Below are 19,552 nucleotides of genomic sequence, written 5' to 3'. Positions count from 1 at the left end.
CTTGATCTCACTCAGTCATGAAGGGACTTTATAACACTGGTCTACAATTTTTGAGAAGTCGTCTGCTTCAGAGATAAAATGTGCTATTTATTATGTATTTTGATGTGCTGAATTCAAATATGACAATTAAAACAACTGATTGGCTACTGTTTCTAAGAGACATAAATTGTAAAAACTTAAATATATGTATATTGTGTAGATAGTAGAGTTTTAATCATAAATTGTAAACCTAGGTCTTTTCATGTGTTTATGGTTGCTTTACATGATAATATTTCACCTGTCCTGTTTATGTAACACTTTAAAAATCAGCAAAAGGGTTATATAAATAAAATGTATTATGAAACAAAAGGCAAAAAACTATTATGTACATAGTTTAGTCCTATTCAATGTCTACTCAGCGCTTCTTGGCTTGTCTCTTGCATTCATTAAATGGAACATCTCTTGTCACTGTCCAGCAATAGTCTGCAAGCATTGATGGGCTCCATTTGCCCTGATAGCATTTCTCCATTGTTGCAACGTCCTGGTGAAATCGCTCGCCGTGCTCGTCGCTCACTGCTCCGCAGTTGGGTGGAAAAAAATCTAGATGAGAGTGCAAAAAATGTATCTTTAGTGACATGTTGCAACCAAGGCTTTTGTATGCTTTGAGGAGGTTTTCCACCAACAACCTGTAGTTGTCTGCCTTGTTGTTTCCGAGAAAATTTATTGCCGCTAACTGGAAGGCTTTCCATGCCGTTTTTTCCTTGCCATGCAGTGCATGGTCAAATGCATCATCTCGAAGAAGTTCACGAATCTGAGGACCAACAAAGACACCTTCCTTTATCTTAGTTTCACTTAACCTTGGAAATTTTCCACGGAGGTACTTGAAAGCTGCTTGTGTTTTGCCAATGGCCTTGACAAAGTTCATCAGACCCAGCTTGATGTGTAAGGGTAGTAACAAAATCTTCCTTGATTCAACAAGTGGTGGATGCTGAACACTTTTCCTCCCAGGCTCCAATGACTGTCCGAGTGGCCAATCTTTCTTGATGTAGTGGGAATCTCTTGCACGACTATCCCATTCGCAGAGAAAACAGCAGTACTTTGTGTATCCAGTCTGCAGACCAAGCAAGAGAGCAACAACCTTCAAATCGCCACAAAGCTGCCACTGATGTTGGTCATAGTTTATGCACCTCAAAAGTTGTTTCATATTGTCATAGGTTTCCTTCAGATGGACTGCATGACCAACTGGAATTGATGGCAAAACATTGCCATTATGCAGTAAAACAGCTTTAAGACTCGTCTTCGATGAATCAATGAACAGTCTCCACTCATCTGGATCGTGAACGATGTTGAGGGCTGCCATCACACCATCGATGTTGTTGCAGGCTACAAGATCACCTTCCATGAAGAAGAATGGGACAAGATCCTTTTGACAGTCACAGAACATGGAAACCCTAACATCACCTGCCAGGAGATTCCATTGCTGTAGTCTGGAGTCCAACAGCTCTGCCTTACTCTTGGGTAGTTCCAAATCCCTGACAAGGTCATTCAGTTCACCTTGTGTTATGAGGTGTGGTTCAGAGGAGGAGGATGGGAGAAAATGTGGGTCCTGTGACATTGATGGTTCAGGAACAGAAGTTTCATCCCTCTTCCTCTTCCTCGTCTGACTCAAGTGAGAATGATTCTGGTGCATCAGGAACTGGCAGTCCTTCTCCGTGGGGTACTGGGCATATAGCTGATGGAATGTTTGGATAATGCACAGTCCACTTTTTCTTCTTTGACACACCTTTCCCAACTGGAGGCACCATACAGAAGTAACAATTGCTGCTATGATCTGTTGGCTCTCTCCAAATCATTGGCACTGCAAAAGGCACAGCTTTCCTTTTCCTGTTCAACCACTGGCGAAGATTTTTGCATAAGTGTTGCAGCATATGTGTGGGGCCCACCTCTTGTCCTGATCTCCAATTTTGCAGCCAAAATAAAGGTGATTGGCTTTCTTACCATAGTGGTTGTACTGTGATTTTGTGGTGCAAAAGTCACTTCACCACAAACATAGCAGAAGTTATCTGCACTGTTCACACAAGTACGAAGCATCTCTGCTCACTTTGGCTAAACAGAAATGTGTCCCTTTGCAAAATCAAACACTGACAAATAAGAGAGCACGACACTGTATGATTTCTAGAGCGGATATAGGGCAATTTGTTCAGCAGAGTGATGTAAGCTTCATTATGATTGCATCATACATGACTTCTAGGAATAACATGATGCAATTCATATAATGTATGACGCAATACCAGCTTCAGATTGCATCATTCATTGTTTTGCCTAAAAAGCAAGTACTGTCCAAACCCAGTCATAGATTTATTCATAGATCCAGTCAAAGATATATTTTAGTCATTTCTGGTTTAAATTGAGATCCCTTCCCTTTATAACTCACTTATCCTCCGCCATTCCCAAGTCAAGGGTTGTATATACTGACCCAATAGCATATCTTGAAAACTAGAGCCAATCAACAATTTTAAGCATCATTTTCGTTCTCAGTGATCCAGAATTAGTAAAGTTTGACTACATTTATTTCAGAAGCATTTTGGCTGTAGAGCAATGTAATAAGAGAGGAGCCCTTATACATACATGAGACAGACATTTTCAGAGACTTACACATGCCATTGTAAAGTAAGTTTATGAAGCACTTTATAAACAATGCAATATAAAAAGAGTAAAGTTTGCTTTTAACACTTAAAAATATAATCCCCCACTCCCTGACACACACATTTTAATTAAACATACTGTAATCAAAGACCAAGAACAGGAACTTAATCTCTATAACAAAATCTAAAGTATTGAAGTTATATACATTTGCATAATACTGCACAGAATCTCACAAGGACCATAGTTAAAACATCAGACATTAATTTCCCACAATATGTTACTTTCATTCCGCTGTGCAAGCACAGTAGGATATTACATAATACAGTATAAGCTTTATTAATTCTAAAAGCTTAGTGGTTAAAACCCTAAATTACATAGTGGTACCTAGATCAACACATTTAGCAACTTCAACTTAGATACCATAGAAACTTTCCATGCCAATATATTAAGTATTGGAAAAGATACTAGCTTAGCACTACAAATTGTACAACTGAAAATATGGAAACAAGTGACTCTTGAGAGTTAATCTGAAGAAATGACAAGATCCCTGACAACCCATGGGAATTAGTATGACATCATAAAGTAGAGATCCATGCGAGAGTGGTAAACAATACCACATAATAAATGTCTTACAGAGTGTAATCTCTCTGGAGACATTACTTGAGTGGGAAGCAGCCTTCACAACTTCCTCCAAGAGCATTATCTGAGATGGGACTGCATTTTACCTGTCACACTGATTATCTTCTCCCCTTTCAAGGAATCTGCTTATAGTTATCCCATTATTCAACATTAGGGTTGCTAACTTTCTGACCGAACAAAACCGAAAACCCTTGCCCTGCCCCTTCTCCTAGGCTCACTCCATTCCCCCTCCCTCCATCGCTCACTCTGCCCCACCCTCACTCACTCGCTCATTTTCTTTGGGCGTGGGGGGGGGGGAACAACTCAAGCTTATGTAACCGTAACTATAGTCAAAATTAAGAATTAACTGAAAAATTGCTAGAAATAAAGACAAAACTTCTTCCAAATATAAACTATACTTTAAATGTAGCTCATCCTTCATATTCCTGAGAGAAAAGAAGCATAAATATTATGAATGACTTTTCCATATTATACATGAGAACAGTAAATCAATTTCATGAAATCTCAAAGAACTGATAGAAATAAATATGAAATATGTTCATAGTAAATATCAAAATGTTCACAAGAACTGTACATTTATCTGATAATCTCCAGAATTCAGAATATGGAACCATTATTAGACAATGTAATGTTATTATATTCCTTAACTGCTCACTATGTAAAGAAATACTGTGGGGGCATATTTTCAAAAGAACCACCCTCTAGCCTATCCATAAGAAATGAAGTGTGGGCATAATTTTCAACTGCAATTGAACTCTGGACGCAAACCAGAACACTTGTGTCGCTCAGTACTTAACTGCAGGTGCAAATCATCTGGTTAGAACCCCTGAATACATTGAACTGTGTGCACAACTCATTGCACTCAAAGAATAGGAAGCAGCGCCTTTTAAAAACCTAGCCCTTTATGTGAATATTTATTTATTTGGGCTGGATTGATAGTCTGTGCTCTTATTATATTAAGAGGAATGAAGAATATAGTTAATGAGATGTCTGAGTAAGACCCAGGAGGAGTATGAAAATTTTATTACCGGGTTACTCTAACTTGAGAATATTGTCTGGTTTTCATTCACCTCACATATAAAATATATATTTATAAGATGGATGGGATCTACATTCAATACAAAATATTTTACCTTCTTCTGTTAAAATAAGGAATATAGATGTTACCTGGTAGTCTAATATGCTAAAGCCAAGTCCCATGCTCCCTTTCTCCAGCTCAACGTGTTGTATTTCTGTTTCCCACATTGCCAAAGGAGATCCTTGCACCTCATCAATATTCTGACCTACATCAGCCATTTCCAAGCCAGTACCCTCTGTGTCTGAGGAGCCAATGACTTCAAGGTCTACATGAGACTAGAAAGACAAAGAAAACCCACCAACCCCATAATATTAATGTGGCACATGTAAAATTTAATGAATTACCAGTACCAAGTGATGCACCCCAAAATGGAGATAAAAGCTCAAAGGTTATATTTCATTTTATCTGATGGTGCAGAGTATCTAGGGAGTGTAACAAACAAAAGTATATAATAAATCTAATACAGAAGGATTAAACATCATTGCTCAAGTGTTTTAATATCAAAGTTATACTTTTAAAGAACAGGGTCTATGCCTGTCATAAAACATGCAATCCCACAGGAAATTGCACTTCCAACATGGGGTATTGTGCATTCAAATGGATTCTTGCATGCAGAATTAATAATTCTCTCTAGCTATCTATCATCTCAGACTCTTCGACAAATGTACAGTTCACATCTGCAACCTGCACCCTAATAGATTTAATAGTATTGACAGTATTCATTCCTTTAGTGGAATACAGATGTTTAGCAGTGAGGAGACAAATTTTGCTCCATATGCCATATAAGCACAGAATTCAAAATTCATGGTGAATCTCCCTCTACAGAAACCGCCATACACTACTCCAACATACAGATATACTAAGTGGGTAAAGTTTACAAACATGGTTTCTAAGGTAATTAATTATGCCTTAACCCACATTCTACCTCTGTGATGTACACAATCAAAAGGAGATGCCACATTTATGTGGTGATAATGTGCAATACCAGTTGTATGACTAAGAATGATACCAAATGCAATGGCATCTTAGCAGCAGCAAGGCATTCGGATGCAGTATTGAGAGCACTGACAAGAAGTTACTTACATTGTGCAGTAACAAGGGTTCTTTGAGAGGTGTCCCCCTATGGGTGCTCCACTGTAGGTGTGCCTGCAGCCCTGCACTGCTGATCGGAGAACTTTGGGATCAGTGTCTGTTAGACCCACACATGCACTGTCCCTCCTCGTGCTGCGCCACAAGGCTAGACAATGCAGGAGCTAATTCCCCTCAGTTCCTTCTCCACCCGAGAGTCATTGACAAGAGCTCCGTAGTAGAGAGGAGGAGGGTGGGTTGTGGAGCATCCATAGGGACACACATCGTGAAGAACCATCGTTACTGCACCAGATGAGTAACTTCTTCAAGTAGTGTCCCTATGGGAGCTCCACTGTAGGAGACTCCCAAGCAGGATCCCTCCTGGAGGGCTGGGGCTTTGGAGTCGGGTCAGTTATAGATGACAGTATTATGGAGCTGAAGATGGCATCGGAGGCAGAGTCCCCCAGTAATCGCATAGTGTTCTGCGAAGATATGGAGTGATGCCCACGTCGCTACTCTACAGATTTATGAGATAGGAACATTCTTGAAGAAGCCAACGGATAAAGAGATCGACCTCATGGAGTGTGTGCAAATCTGGAGATGTCATATTACAAATCTGATAACATTGTCTAATGCAGCCCAGGATCCACTTTCCGCTATTACTCAGAAATGTGCAATAACTGAGCTCCTTACAGTGTCAAAACATGAGCTATACAGGACCATGAGTATAGTTATTCCAGATATTGCCTGGATTAATTTTTAGTGTAACCAAGCAGACAGAGCACTGGACTAGGACTTGGGAGACCGAGGTTCTATTTATGGGTCTACCACTGGCCTTCTGAGTGACCGTGGGCAAATCAGTCACTTGACCTCCCTGTGCCTCAATTTCTCCATCTGTAAAATGGGGATACTGACCACTTTCATAAAGTGCTTGGAGATCTCCTGATAAAAAGTCCTGCTGCTAGTTATTATTAATAGTAATAATATTTCTCCATGTTTAGAAGGCCTGTCTGCACACAGCTTTGAGTTTATGAACACCACATTCACATTTTAACATAGCTATGCTCATTTACCGTATTATGTATGCCCATTTGCATGGCATGTATTCTCATAGACTTTAAGGTCAGAAGGGACATCATGATCATCTAGTCTGACCTCCAGCACATTGCAGAGGACCGAACCTCACTCATTCCCTTCTGTAATAGATCCCTAACCGCTGGCTGAGTTACTGAAGTCCTCAAATCTTGATTTAAAGACTTCAAATTACAGAGAATCCACCATTTACTCTTGTTTAAACCATCAAGTGACCCATACCCATGCTCCAGAGGAAAGTGAAAAGCCCCCAAGGTCTCTGCCATTCTGACTTGGGGAAAAATTTCTTCCCAACCCCAACTATGACAATCAGTTAGACACTGAGCATGTGGGCAAGACACACCAGCCAGACATCTGGGAAAGATTTCTCTGTAGTAACTCAGAGCCCTCCTCATCTAGTGCCCCATCTCTGGACATTGGAAATATTTGGTACTAGCAGTCGCAGAGGGGCCACATGCCAATGTAGGCAATCTCATCATAACATCCCTTCCAGAAGTGTATTAAGCTCAGTCTTAAAGTCAGTTCGGTTTTTTGCTCCCACTACTTCCCGGGATAACTGTTCCAAAACTTCACTCCTGTGATGGCTAGAAACCTTTAATTTCAAGCCTAAACTTGTTGACATACAGTTTATATTCATTTGTTTTTGTGTCAACCCTGGTGCTTAACTAAAATAACTCCTCTCCCTCGTTGGTATTTATCTCTCTGATATATTTAAAGAGAGCAATCACATCTCCCCTCAGCCTTCAATTGATTAGGTTAAACAAGCCAAGTTCCTCTCATAAGCGAAGTTCTCCATTACTCTGATCATCCTAGTGGCCCTTCTCTTCACCTATTCCAGTCTGAATTCAACTTTCTTAAACATGGGAGGCCAGAATTGCACACAGTTTTCCAGATGAGGTCTCATCAGTGCCTTGTATAATGGTACTACCACCTCCCTGTCTCTATTGGAAATATCTTGCCTGATTCATCCTAAAATGGCATTAGCCTATTTCATGGCCACATTACACTGCTGACTTATAGTCATCCTGTGATTGACCAATACATCCAGGTCTTCCTCCTCTTCAATCACTTTCAACTGATACATCCCCAGCTTATAGCAAAAATTCTTGTTGTTAGTCCCTAAGTGCATGACCTTGCACTTAGCACTATTAAATTTTATCCCAGTTCTATTACTCCAGTTTTTAAAGTCCTCCAGATCTTGTATGATATTTCGGTCCTCCTCCAAATTGGCAATACCTCCAACTTTGGATCATCCATCAATTTTATTACCACACTCCCACCTTTTGTGCCAAGGTCATGAATGAGAATGTTAAATAAGATTGGCCCCAAGACCAATCCCAGAGGAACTCCACTAGTTAACTCCCTTCAGCCTGACAGTTCACCTTTCAATATGACCCATTGTAGTCTCTCCTTTAACCAGTTCCTTATCTACCTTTTTATTCTCATATTAATCCCCATCTTCTCCAATTTAACTAATAATTTCACATGTGGAACCAAATCAAATACCTTACTGAAAGTCAGGCAGATTAGATCTACTGCATTTCCTTTGTCTAAAAATAGGTTATCTTCTCAAAGAAGGAGAACTACCTTTTCTAAAACCACGCCATAATTACTACTTACATCTATGGCCTTAACTACTTTCTTTTGTTCCAAGACCTTGCATATAACTGAGATCAAACTAAAAGGCCTGTAGTTCGATGGATCTTTCCCCACTTTCTTAAAAATAGGTTCTATACTAGCAATTCTCCAGTCATGGGGTACAACCCCCGAATTTACAAAGTCACTAAGAAATCCTTGCTATGGAGTTTCTCAGACCTTGACTCTGGAATTTTCCTTCACCAGGGATCAAATGGAGATTATGTCCGTTTCTCTTAGGGCACAATTAAGGGTACGATTCTGTCATGGAGGTTACAGATTCCATGACTTTCTGGGACCTCCCATGACTTCTTCTGTGGTGGCCGGTCTCAGGGCCGCCAGAGCAGCTAGCCAGCAATTGGCCCAGGGCCGCCAGAGCAGCAGCTCCAGGACTGACGCAACAGTCATGGTTGGGTCAACACCCCCACACACCCCCACCAGGGGCAGGAGCAGCAGCAGGATTGGAACAGCCGCTGGAGGTCAACTCCTGGCAGCGCTCTGACTGTTAGCTTCCCCCAGGCTATTTTTTTAGTAAAAGTCAGACAGGTCGTGGGCTTCTGTGAATTTTTGTTTATTGCCCATGACCTGTCCCTGACTTTTATTGAAAACACCCATAACAAAATCTTAACCTTAGGCATGATGCAAGGCAATCACTTCTTTTGTGTTAATCGAAGCTGGTGAGTTAGTGTATGGTTTGAGGGAAAGTTTGTCCTTTTCCATCGCTAATTTAAAATTATAATGGTCTTTCAAATCTTTCTACATGAAATCTTGATGGTTTATAATAAAGTATATTTTATAACAACAATAAATAAATGAGGTGTTGTTTTTAAATTAACAGTAGTACCTTTTCTGTGAGCTGAATCTCGGAGAGGGTCAGATTGTCCAACTCTGACTGACTGACGGGTGGAGCAATGGGACGGCAGCAGACCATTGTAACCTTGATAGGCAGCTCTTTTAAAATATTTACCACATCCTTGTGATTTTCCCCAAGCAAAGATATTTCATTCACCTGAGGAAAAATAGAACAAAGCACATTCAGTAGAATGACAAAGAATAAAAATGAGAATAAACTTGTTAGCATGGATTTACAGATTGTAAGGCCAGAAAGGACCGCTCTGATCATCTAGCCTGACCTCCTACATAACAGAGGGCACAAAACTTTCCTGAAATAATTCCAGTTGAACTAGAGATCCTCTTTTAGAAAAGCATACAATCGTGATTTTAAAATTGCCAGTGATGGAGAACTCACCACAATCCTTGGTAGATTGTTCCAATGGGTTGTGAATCTGGCCCTTTTTAAAGCAAACAAGCAGGGGGAAGTGGGTGAGGGAGGCGCAGAGAGAGACAGACGTGCGCGACCACTTGTACCTAAGCTACTACTAATTTATAGTTACGTAATCAATAATTCTTTATTATCAGGATGAAGTCTAATATGGAATTCTCTCCCTTCCCCCAACGTTGGACACAACACTTCTTGAGTTAGGAAACTCACCTATAATATTTAGAAATAGCAAGGATATTTTAATACATCATTCAGACTGAAGTTCTCCCTGATCACACAGCTTTTCTTCCTATACAGACAGGCCCTAAGGAGCCAGTCATCCTATTCCCTAGGGTGATTTTGTGGTCTGTCGCAAGACTCAATTAGTACCCCATCTTGTGTTTTATCTCTTAGAACACTGATCCATAAGCATTCAAAATCATTTTCTTCTGAGTTGTCAGTGACTCAGAAACAGGTAATGCCATTTTTGACATAGATTGCCACTCCCCAACCCCTTTTGTTTACTCAGTCCCTCCTAAATAGGTTATAACCATTGATTTTAATATTCTAGTCTAGCACATCATCCCACCAGGTTTCAGTAATACCAGCTAGATTGAACTGATACTCATAGACGAGCAATTCTGATTCCTCTTGTTTGTTACCCAAGCTCCCGGCATCAGTGTACAGCCAATTAAAGAATTTCTTCTCTTCACTTCTTTTGGTTTTCTGATTTGTGCACAAATATATCAATATAGGACCCAATCCTGCTTCTACAAAGTTCATCGAGCAGGCTCAGATCCAAAATAAGCTTTAAACTGAATAGTCAAAAGTGGGTAATGAGTTTGGTCATTCCATAAAAACCATGTATTCACATCATAAACCACCGTAAGTTTTAGCTTGGAATGGGACTCTTCTCTGGAGAGAGAGCCCCCCCAGGAAAGGAAAAGCAAAGATACGGCAGGTAAAGATTGAACAATATTAGCAGAGCTAGGTAGGAACAGTAGCACTATGTATAGACTAAGACGAATCTTATTGTTCTCTTGCCTTCGTAAAAACCAAACTGACATCAATTTTTTAAAATTATGTTTTGACTAAATCCAGAATTTTTGTACGCTTCTGGGCCATTACATAATGTACCTTTGAAAATTCAACAAAGCAGCTGCTCATTTTTTTATTATTTTATTTTATTTAAAGAATTGTGTGTTACAAGAGATGCTACATGAGAAATTAGGCCACCTTTTCAGAACCTTGCTATATAAAGGAGCAAATTAAAGTGGTAATTCTCCCTTACTTCCAGCAGTTCATCTCCACTGAACAGCTTCCCACATCGTCCAACTGGCCCTTCTGGTAAAACAGATCGGATGAAATGATGTCCCACTGCAGCTTCCAAGCTTATCCCTAACCCGCTGCTTTCACTAAATTTGTTAACTTCAGCCACCTAAAAAGATTGAGAAAGAGTTATTTTTCAGTCAAATTCACATACAAAGAAACAGGAGTTTTAGAAGGGAAATATTAGACTTGTCAGATATATTCTGCTTTTAAACTACAAGTTCACTCATTTGAAGAGCATCTTTGCTCATTAGTTTTACATCAAACACAAGATGGAATCACCACAGAAGTTGAAAGGAAGCAGCCAGCTGTAACTTCCCATTCTACTTAGAGGACTACAACTGCTGGTAGCAAAGACTACCCTATAGATGAAAGGTGTCCAGGTGGAACTCCAAACAAATGGAATGAAGGCTAAAATCAAAGGGCTCAATCCAGCAGAAATTATGCAGCTGCAAAGGCTAATACAGTTTTTTTAAAAGGAATGTCTTCTATGCTTGCAGTGTTGTTGTAGCTGTGTTGGTCCCAGGATATGAGAGAGAGAGAAGACGGTGAGGTAATATCTTTTATTGAACCAACTTATGCTGATGAAGAAACAAGCTTTCGAGCTCCACAGAGCTCTCCCCAGACTCAAAGGACAACTCTTTGGAGCTTGAAAGCTGGTCCAATAAAATAGATTTCCTCACCCACCTTGTCTCTCTCGGGTCTTCTACACAACAGACATGGATTCACAATTAGGTGTTCCACACAGACACTTCCCTACTGGAGCTCTCAAACAGAGAGTGGCTACACGTGTGATGCCATATATGTCTGTAAAATGAAATTTACTACATTTGTAGATTGCCAGCTGTACTAGTCAGCAAATGGGGGTGGCGAGATTGGAGCCATGGCCCCACCTCCCACTGCCCTGCATGCTCCTTTGAGGTGCTACATATTTCCAGGGAGTACAGAGGAGAAAAGTCTTCGTAATTTCCTGAGCACAGAAACTGAAATTCTGGCTACCCCTACATTGGGTGCACAAGAGGGGAGGCTCTTTCCACCTAAATTCAGTACATACTATTTTCACAATTGCATATACAAATAGTGTAACTGCTTGTACTAATGGACAGTTACATAAATACCTGGTCATTATCACACAAAATTACCCCTTTAGCCTGTACAAATGCAGTTACTGTACATAAAAAGTTACATTGCAATAGCGCACACATTTTAGAGTGTATACTTGTGGGCATGCAATTTTGAAAAATCAATCCCTTCATTGAGTGTTTTCATTGTTTATTATAAATGCCTCATACAGCAGTTTGATCATTATACCAATCAAAACAATTCACTCGTTACACAGAGTGGATGGAGGGTCCTAAGTAGAGTTGAGTGAATAACTGATTGTTCAGTTCAGTGGCTGATCAAAAATCTGAAACAAATATGGTTCAAAACTGCATATTTTCATTTTTTCTTACCAACATGAAAACCTTTTATTCGGGTTGAACAAAACATCTGGAATGTTGATTTGAATCGATATTTTCAAAATGAAATGATGTTTCATTTCCAAAATGCAGTTTTGAAATGAACTGTAAAATAGCAATGCATTTTGACACTTCTGAATTTTTCTTTTGCATTTGGCCAAAATTATTCACTAAATTTGTGAATTGTTTCAGCACCCAAAAAATCCATTTTCCGGCAAATAATAAATTTGCTCAGAAGCCTGCGCTTATTTTTTGCTTGTCTGGCTTACTGCATAAAAATGTATTTAGGAGAAATTAAATCTTTACAGTTAGCATTTAAAATGAAAAAAACCAACACATTTTGTGAATCGGTAGTTTAAAATGCAAAATTGAATGCAGTAAACATTATAGGTAAGCACTAGAAAGAACATTTAATAGTAATAATTAGGGTTTACATACCACTATCTCATAATTTGTACCCATAATCCTCTGCCATTTATTCTGCAATACTGCTTCTCCTGTGGAAGTTAGCTGGAAACCTAGAAATTGTATTGAGATTACTACAATGAAAACCTGACAATCTTATTTCTATAGTGAGTAAAGTACCTGGACTGCGGCAACACTGGTACAGTATTCCATAATATTGAAAATATTACCATACATTATTTTAAAAAGTGCAACATGCGTTTCCTCCCCAGTTTTAGATTTAGCATTCAGGAACATTAGCAATTTTAACATGGAAAAAAGAGTTGGAAAGACGGTTTGCTCCATTACAGCTTTAGAGTTGCACCTGCAGCACACAAACATTTTGTCTATATAACATACTTGTGAAATTATTTTTAATACTACAGTACTTATAATATTTGTTTCTATCGCTGCCCTTAGTAGTATATTTCAAACATTACACATTTTCTATCGCTGCCCTTAGTAGTATATTTCAAACATTACTAAAATTCCTTCAGAAAAACATCTTTTTAGCTTACTTTTGTGTCTCTTTGTTTTTTTATATTTAACACTAGCCCAAATAGCCTTCAACACCTACTAAGCCTTATTCCATTCAGTGCTGTGTATGCTTCAAGAAGCTTCTTTCAACTCCTCTCTTCCAAAGAATGCAGTCCTCACTTATTTGACTTTCCTGAATAACTAACCTGGGGGTTTCTCTGGTTACTTTCTACTGTGCCATCCTCATTTCTATTAATGGAGAAACTGCAAGTACCGTCTACCTTTTTATAACATAGCCCACTTTTATGAACTGTGAGGAAAAGATTAACAGTGGTAGCTCTAAATACTGTTTTTACCCATTACACTGACTTACACTTTCAGTTTAATAAAAATCATATTATATCATAGGTATATCTAAATTATACTATTGCATGCTGAAGTAAAATGAAAACTGGTACCAGTAAGATACAGTATAAAGCTTTAAATATATGTTTTTCTCAAACACATGAAGTCCAAACAAAAAGCTGGAAGTATAGGTCAGAAAAAGACATACGGATGACTCCTGGGGCCAAATATTCAAAAGTAGCCTCAATCCAACCTCAAAATGTGGAGGGACAAGTTATAAGCATGCGCCAAATGTCTGAGTCTCTCACAAACACACACACAGTGTGTGAGAGCCAGTTCGATGTTTACATACCTGCAAACTGCTCCTTATGAGCGGGCACCTGTGCGCATGTAGAGCAGCTTACATGACAAGAGTCTAAGTACCCAATTCGCACACATGAATTTGAGTTTTCAAGCCCTCAGAATTGGAAGCACAAATTTAGAGGCTGCTTTTGAAACTGTGGTCCCTAGAGGGCAGTGGAAGAATGAAATTCCTAAGTCAAATTTTCTTCATAAAAAGAGAAAACACATACATCAGAGGTTATGGGAACAACAAAGGCTTTATTAGAAAAGAAGAAGGGGGCAAAAGAGGAGAATGCTGTGAGAACCAATCATGTGCTAGAGACAAGGCAGTAAACTCCAGTCACTCTAACATGATCTAAAGTTTATATGCAACTGAAAACTACAAAGAAATAGCAGCTTTCTATTGTTCATTTTTTCTCATTTAAATTGATTCAATTCTAGGAAGGGAAACAACAGTGTTTAGATAAAAGAGCTAACAGACACAGACATAGAGAGTTGGATTCTCATGATGATACTGACACAAACCAATGAGAACCTAGAGTGACCAAGCAAAAGCTACGATATCAAAGCTACAAAGATTGAATTGTTAGTAGAATACTAAGAACACACTCTCCAAACATGGGCGCTAATGACAGGCTCATGTCAAAATCCCAGCTTTAGTTGCCTAACGGAGCTAGGTTCTCACTCTCATCAACTTTCAATGGAAAATGGTTCTCTAATTCCCTCAGGCTACTTTAAAAATCCCAGCTCTAGTCTATATTTAGGCACTTAAATAAAAATAAGACCATTTCTTTAGATGTCCACTGGTACTCATGTTTGAAAATATTTTCCCAAGATCAGAAGACTCAGTTGGGAATGAAGCATCTGAGTGGAACCTCTTAAAAATAAATAAATGAATAAATTTGATCATCTATCTAGAATGACAGAAAGCAGCCTACAAAGAACTCAGAAAAGTAGTAAATTAAATTAGAGAACTAGTTGTGATGGCATTTTTCAGCTGCTTCCTAGATATGGAATGTACAGAACGGTTACATGCCAATCAAGAAACTGTAAGAGCATGGTATTAGATAATATATCCTTCCATAGCACATCAGTGAGACATAGCAGCTCAAGAGATAGGAGGAATGGAAGATAGAAAATAAGAATTTCAGGAAAGAGAACAGGAAAGTCACAGTGTTCCAATGAGCAATACGTGTCTCAGTTTCAAACACTATCAGAGAATAGAGACCTCCACAATAACGGCAGTTTAGGAGATATATCACAGGGAAGTCTATCACAAGAATTACAAGTGTTGGATGGTCACAGAAGATTGGAATGAAAATGCCTAACATGAAAAATAAAGAATTTAATGAGTAACACTAACTGGAATCAGTTTACTAAACTAAAAGGATATTTGCCAAAGCAAAACTGCCTCACGTTTTGCCTTAAACGCTGAGACGTACATCTTAGTCTTAAGTATATACGATTACACTCAGTGACAATACTTGCTTTCATACAACCAGATTTTGGAAACTCTCTTCTGGGTTTGGTTACTTCCATTGTCCACCTGTATAATCTGAGACACGTACTGCAGTTAACACTGGGGAACCTGTACAAAATGATTGCTTTTTATGTAAGCACATACCAGTGCATTTTCACAGGAAAAATGCTATTGAATATTAAGAACCTGATTCTTGTTGTTTACTGTCCTCTCCAATGTGTACCACACCAGCACTGCACGGCAGTGGTGGAGATCCCTGCTCTCTTTCACACTGTTCTGGAAAAGAAGAAGAAGATCCTCAGTCATTCTATGCATTTTAATGCTCATCAAGATCTCTCCCATGCCATCCTGTAAGGTGCTAAGTGACCAAGCTACCGCGGGGGGTGAGGGGGAGAAAGAGGGTCTCAATGCCTTGTAGGATCTGGCTCTTTACTACAGTGTTGAGGAACTGGTTGCAGGATGTGGTGCATTTAAAAAGAAGTTTTGTTTTCTTTTAAATGTTTTTTATGCAAAGTTTTCAATAAAAGAAGAAAGAATGTCCGTAAGTTGCTAGATCCATTATTGTTATTTGGAGATATAAGGACATGATTGCTGGATACTGAGGACATGCAACTCTCATTAACATTCATCTACCAACTCTTTTTTTTTTTTTTTTGTCAAGGAGCTGACATTGATCTATAAAGTCTAATTCATAGACTGCTTCTCCCTTTATGTGCCACTATGGCAAATTGAGATTAGCTAAACTGCAGTCACCAGGTTTGGAAATCTCTGGGCAGTAAAAAGGAAGGCCCTTGGCCATGCAATTTATTTTCTTTATGGCTTCAGCTGAGCCTGAGGAGTGCTAACCTACAAGACACAGCGTAAAGGGCTTCTATCCTCTCAAGATTTTGCATGAAGGGGATGATTATGGTTTAACTTGTGAGTTGGGATCTATTTCTGTTGACAATAATCAATGAATTAAATGAGTTGTTTTAAGAATTCTTTACATGCATACAGAGCCGATGTGATGGGGGCATTGTATCATCTAAAATATTAACAAATTACTGGTAGTACACATGCATCTCAAGAAGTGAATACATGATATAATGTTAGGTGCTTCCATTAAAACCTTGCTAATCTGCATTTCAGTCACTGGCAAGCCTTACGTTTCACAGGGACTTCTGACCTGGGTACACCTAATACACCTGAAGCACTGTCCAAGACAGACACCAATTGTCCAGGATGTGCCCATTCTCTCCCCACACACCACTCCCCTTTTATACTCTCTGCCCTTATACCCCTGAGATTTACCTCTGCTCACTGCAGAAAGTATGTCTTTGCTAACCCTACTTGTCCTTGTATGTAGCTTCACTCACACTTGAGCCATGACACAACTTTGCACTCATTGCTCACATGAAGCAAGGACTTCAAAGACCAAAGCCTTAGGGTAAATTAGCAGAGACTAGTGCACAGATTTCAAAATCTGCTTTAGAAATGTCATGAATAATGCCACTGATTCACTGATTAAAATGTACCAGGCTGAATTCATCCCTCGTGAAGCAGCACTGAACTCAGTTGAGTTATACTAGGAATTAACTAGGCTCAACACGTCCAGTTCATATCCTGTGAAGAAAAATATTTCCAGCTACCCTACAGCAAAGCCAGTTTTAATTACCTTTGGCTGTGCCATTATCCATAGTTTGGAAAATTAAGTCCTTTTCAACAGCAGCAGTGAAGTCCTCATGGGGCTGAATGTGATTTTCCTGCTTAAGCCCTCTTCTGATCAAAGTGAGTCGAACTGTTTGTCCTGTGTGCCGCAAAACCTCTACTGCTTGTTGGTTGGTAAAACCCTGAAGATTTGTTCCATCCACCTGAAGGATTAAACATCTTATTAACCAGCAAGCCATTACACGGATAAAATATTCAAAAAAAGTAAATCACATTTTTCTCCAAGGCAAAACAAAATGCCAACTGCACTACTTGTTTAATCTGAGCACAAAACAAGGGGGGGGGGGGGGGTAGAGGAAAAAACCTCAATGCCACTGTGGCCTTATCTATACCAGGCACTGTGCCTATAATAGCCCACTACTACTACCGCCATAATAGCAATGGTGAAAGCAGACTCCTGGTTGCAACCAGTGTCCTTAGCCCTTTATCGTGTAGACCTTCTATAAGCAGTGTTACATAGCAAAGCACTTAAAATTCTGGTTGGCCTCCAGTAGCTTTGTTTACACTAGGGCTCCCAACGGTCTGGAAAGAGAATGTAAAAAAAAAAAAATAGTCAAGAACAAACGTCCTCTATGATTACTGGGTATGGGCAGGAGATAAGAAGGAAAGAATGGAAGCATCTCTTAGTCGTCTAGAAATATTCCTATTATATGCAATATTTAAAACTTCAAAACCTCTTCCCTGTTTAATCGCTATTTATCAAAGCTTCACAGAAATTAGATATGGAAAAGATGTTTTACTCTAAGCCATCAAATCCAATACCCCAGCCATCAAGGATTACATTACTTTTTTGTCTAGTCCACAGTTTTTAAAGGGCTGAGCAATGGGGCCTACACAACTGTCACTGTGAAACTCTTCTACGGTCTAACAAGCCTAAGTTTTCTTTTCTCAAATTCATTCCATAACTCTTAGTAATACACTCTTCCTCCTTCCCCCAACACCTAAAACACCCTAAACTATTCCTGCTATCTTTATCTTTCAAAAACTTACCAATTATGATATATCCCTTCACCCTAGTAATGGTCTTATCTACAGAATATACATACTTCATACTCAGTTATTTTACCTGTGTGTATGCATGTGCGCATGCACATACTGTAGTTTCCTTCTCCTCTTTCTTTGCAAATAGCTAAGAGGCCAGTTCTGACATCTTCTAGACAAAAACGATTCCTGCATTTGTATTCTGAATCCCCCCACACAATACATCTTATGAAGAACCTTCAGAGAAGTTTAAAAAAAACCTTCCAGCCTTTCACCCTTAATATCAGTATTTTTAAAAAGATTTTATTTCATCTCAGAGCTGCTAAAGAACTGTAGTGGCATATTTTATTAGGTCTGCTTGGAACTACTGAACAAGCAAGTATTTTGTAGAAATAAAGAACTCTCTATTGCCAAGAGAAAACAAAGTGTCATTGATTTCTTTCAAACAAGGGGGAAAAAATCCCCAGTTATTTATATGACTAGCATGACCGGAAACAGAGCGTGACAAAATATTCAATCAAAATGAACGATCTGTCATTTCACACCCAATCTTTATCTGTTTGAATAAGTATTCTAAAATTAAACTAGCATATCTACCAAAAACAACAACAAAAACCCTCCCACAGTAATAGGAGGGATTTTCTCATGCAAATAACTTCACATACTCAGAGTTGGCTATATAAGTCTTATCTCTGTATTTACTTACAGCTATAATTTGATCTCCAATATGGATTCTACCATCATGTTCAACAGCACTGCCTTTTGTAATGCTTTTCACAAAAATACCAGAAGGTTCTGGGATTTTAAAAAAGAAAAAGATATTTAATACCAAAGGTTGTCCAAATTCTGTAACAATATTTCCTTCCCCCCACCCCTCAAAAAAAAATGTGGTATCAACGTGAGGTAAGGAAAAATGCCATAAAGGAAGTGTAAATTTTAATTATAATACATCCATGATTCTTTTCACAAAATTATCAGTGTTTTCCTCCCAAGTGTTTAGCCATCCAAAACCCCCATTTCCTTCCATGAAAGCAGGACTAGACCTTTTACAGTAAGCAAATATTCTAACCATGACTGACAAAACTGACTATAAAAACTCCACTACATCCACTGGTTTGTTTATTGTAAATATGACAAAGCAACATGGTTCCTTTTCTATTATATTTTAAAATGTCTGAATGAACAAATATGTGCTTGGCTTTCCCTTTCCAGAGGGAAGAACTTATAGATTGAAAAAGCTGCCTTTGTAAATTAGGACAGCACTGTAACTAGAACTGGACAAGAAGAGGAGTTTCCATCCCAAAGAAAATTTTGCATTTGCAAAAAAATATTTCATTCCAATTTGGAATGAAAAGTCAGATATGCAAAATTTTCTGTAGGAGGAACATTTTCAAAAAAATTCTGTTTCAGAAGGAGCAAAACCAAGTTTTTCAGAAATTTCCAGTCCTGGCTCCACTGAGCTGACGAGCCCAGTGAGCCATGGAGCCAGAGGACCCAGTGAGCCACAGGAACTGCAGACGGAGCTATCAAGGAGCTGCAGAGCCTGGGAGTCCAAGCCGCCCGCTGCCCAAGGAGACGGGGAGCTGCCT

At 39.0% G+C, this 19,552-nt stretch overlaps 1 protein-coding gene across 40 annotated transcripts in view; it reads right to left on the bottom strand.

Annotated features, from left to right (window-relative positions):
- The window catches only part of MPDZ (multiple PDZ domain crumbs cell polarity complex component), a 131,938-nt gene that overhangs the window by 74,498 nt on the left and 37,888 nt on the right, over positions 1-19,552 (bottom strand). For 38 of the 40 annotated variants that reach the window (XM_065549549.1, XM_042850478.2, XM_042850487.2 and 35 more), the window contains 7 exons: positions 18,670-18,758; positions 16,930-17,125; positions 15,462-15,551; positions 12,626-12,705; positions 10,690-10,836; positions 8,982-9,146; positions 4,432-4,617 (listed from right to left, as the gene is read on the bottom strand). In XM_065549549.1, coding sequence (XP_065405621.1) covers positions 4,432-4,617; positions 8,982-9,146; positions 10,690-10,836; positions 12,626-12,705; positions 15,462-15,551; positions 16,930-17,125; positions 18,670-18,758 — 953 coding nt within the window. The remainder of the gene's footprint in view (positions 1-4,431; positions 4,618-8,981; positions 9,147-10,689; positions 10,837-12,625; positions 12,706-15,461; positions 15,552-16,929; positions 17,126-18,669; positions 18,759-19,552) is intronic. The other 2 variants (XM_042850488.2, XM_042850493.2) reach the window with 2 other exon arrangements.

This window comes from Chrysemys picta, chromosome 6, assembly GCF_011386835.1.
Source record: "Chrysemys picta bellii isolate R12L10 chromosome 6, ASM1138683v2, whole genome shotgun sequence".
Lineage (NCBI taxonomy): Eukaryota > Metazoa > Chordata > Testudines > Emydidae > Chrysemys > Chrysemys picta.
The sequence above is the reverse complement of the archived record's forward strand: the minus strand, read 5'-3'. Positions and strand labels throughout refer to the sequence as shown.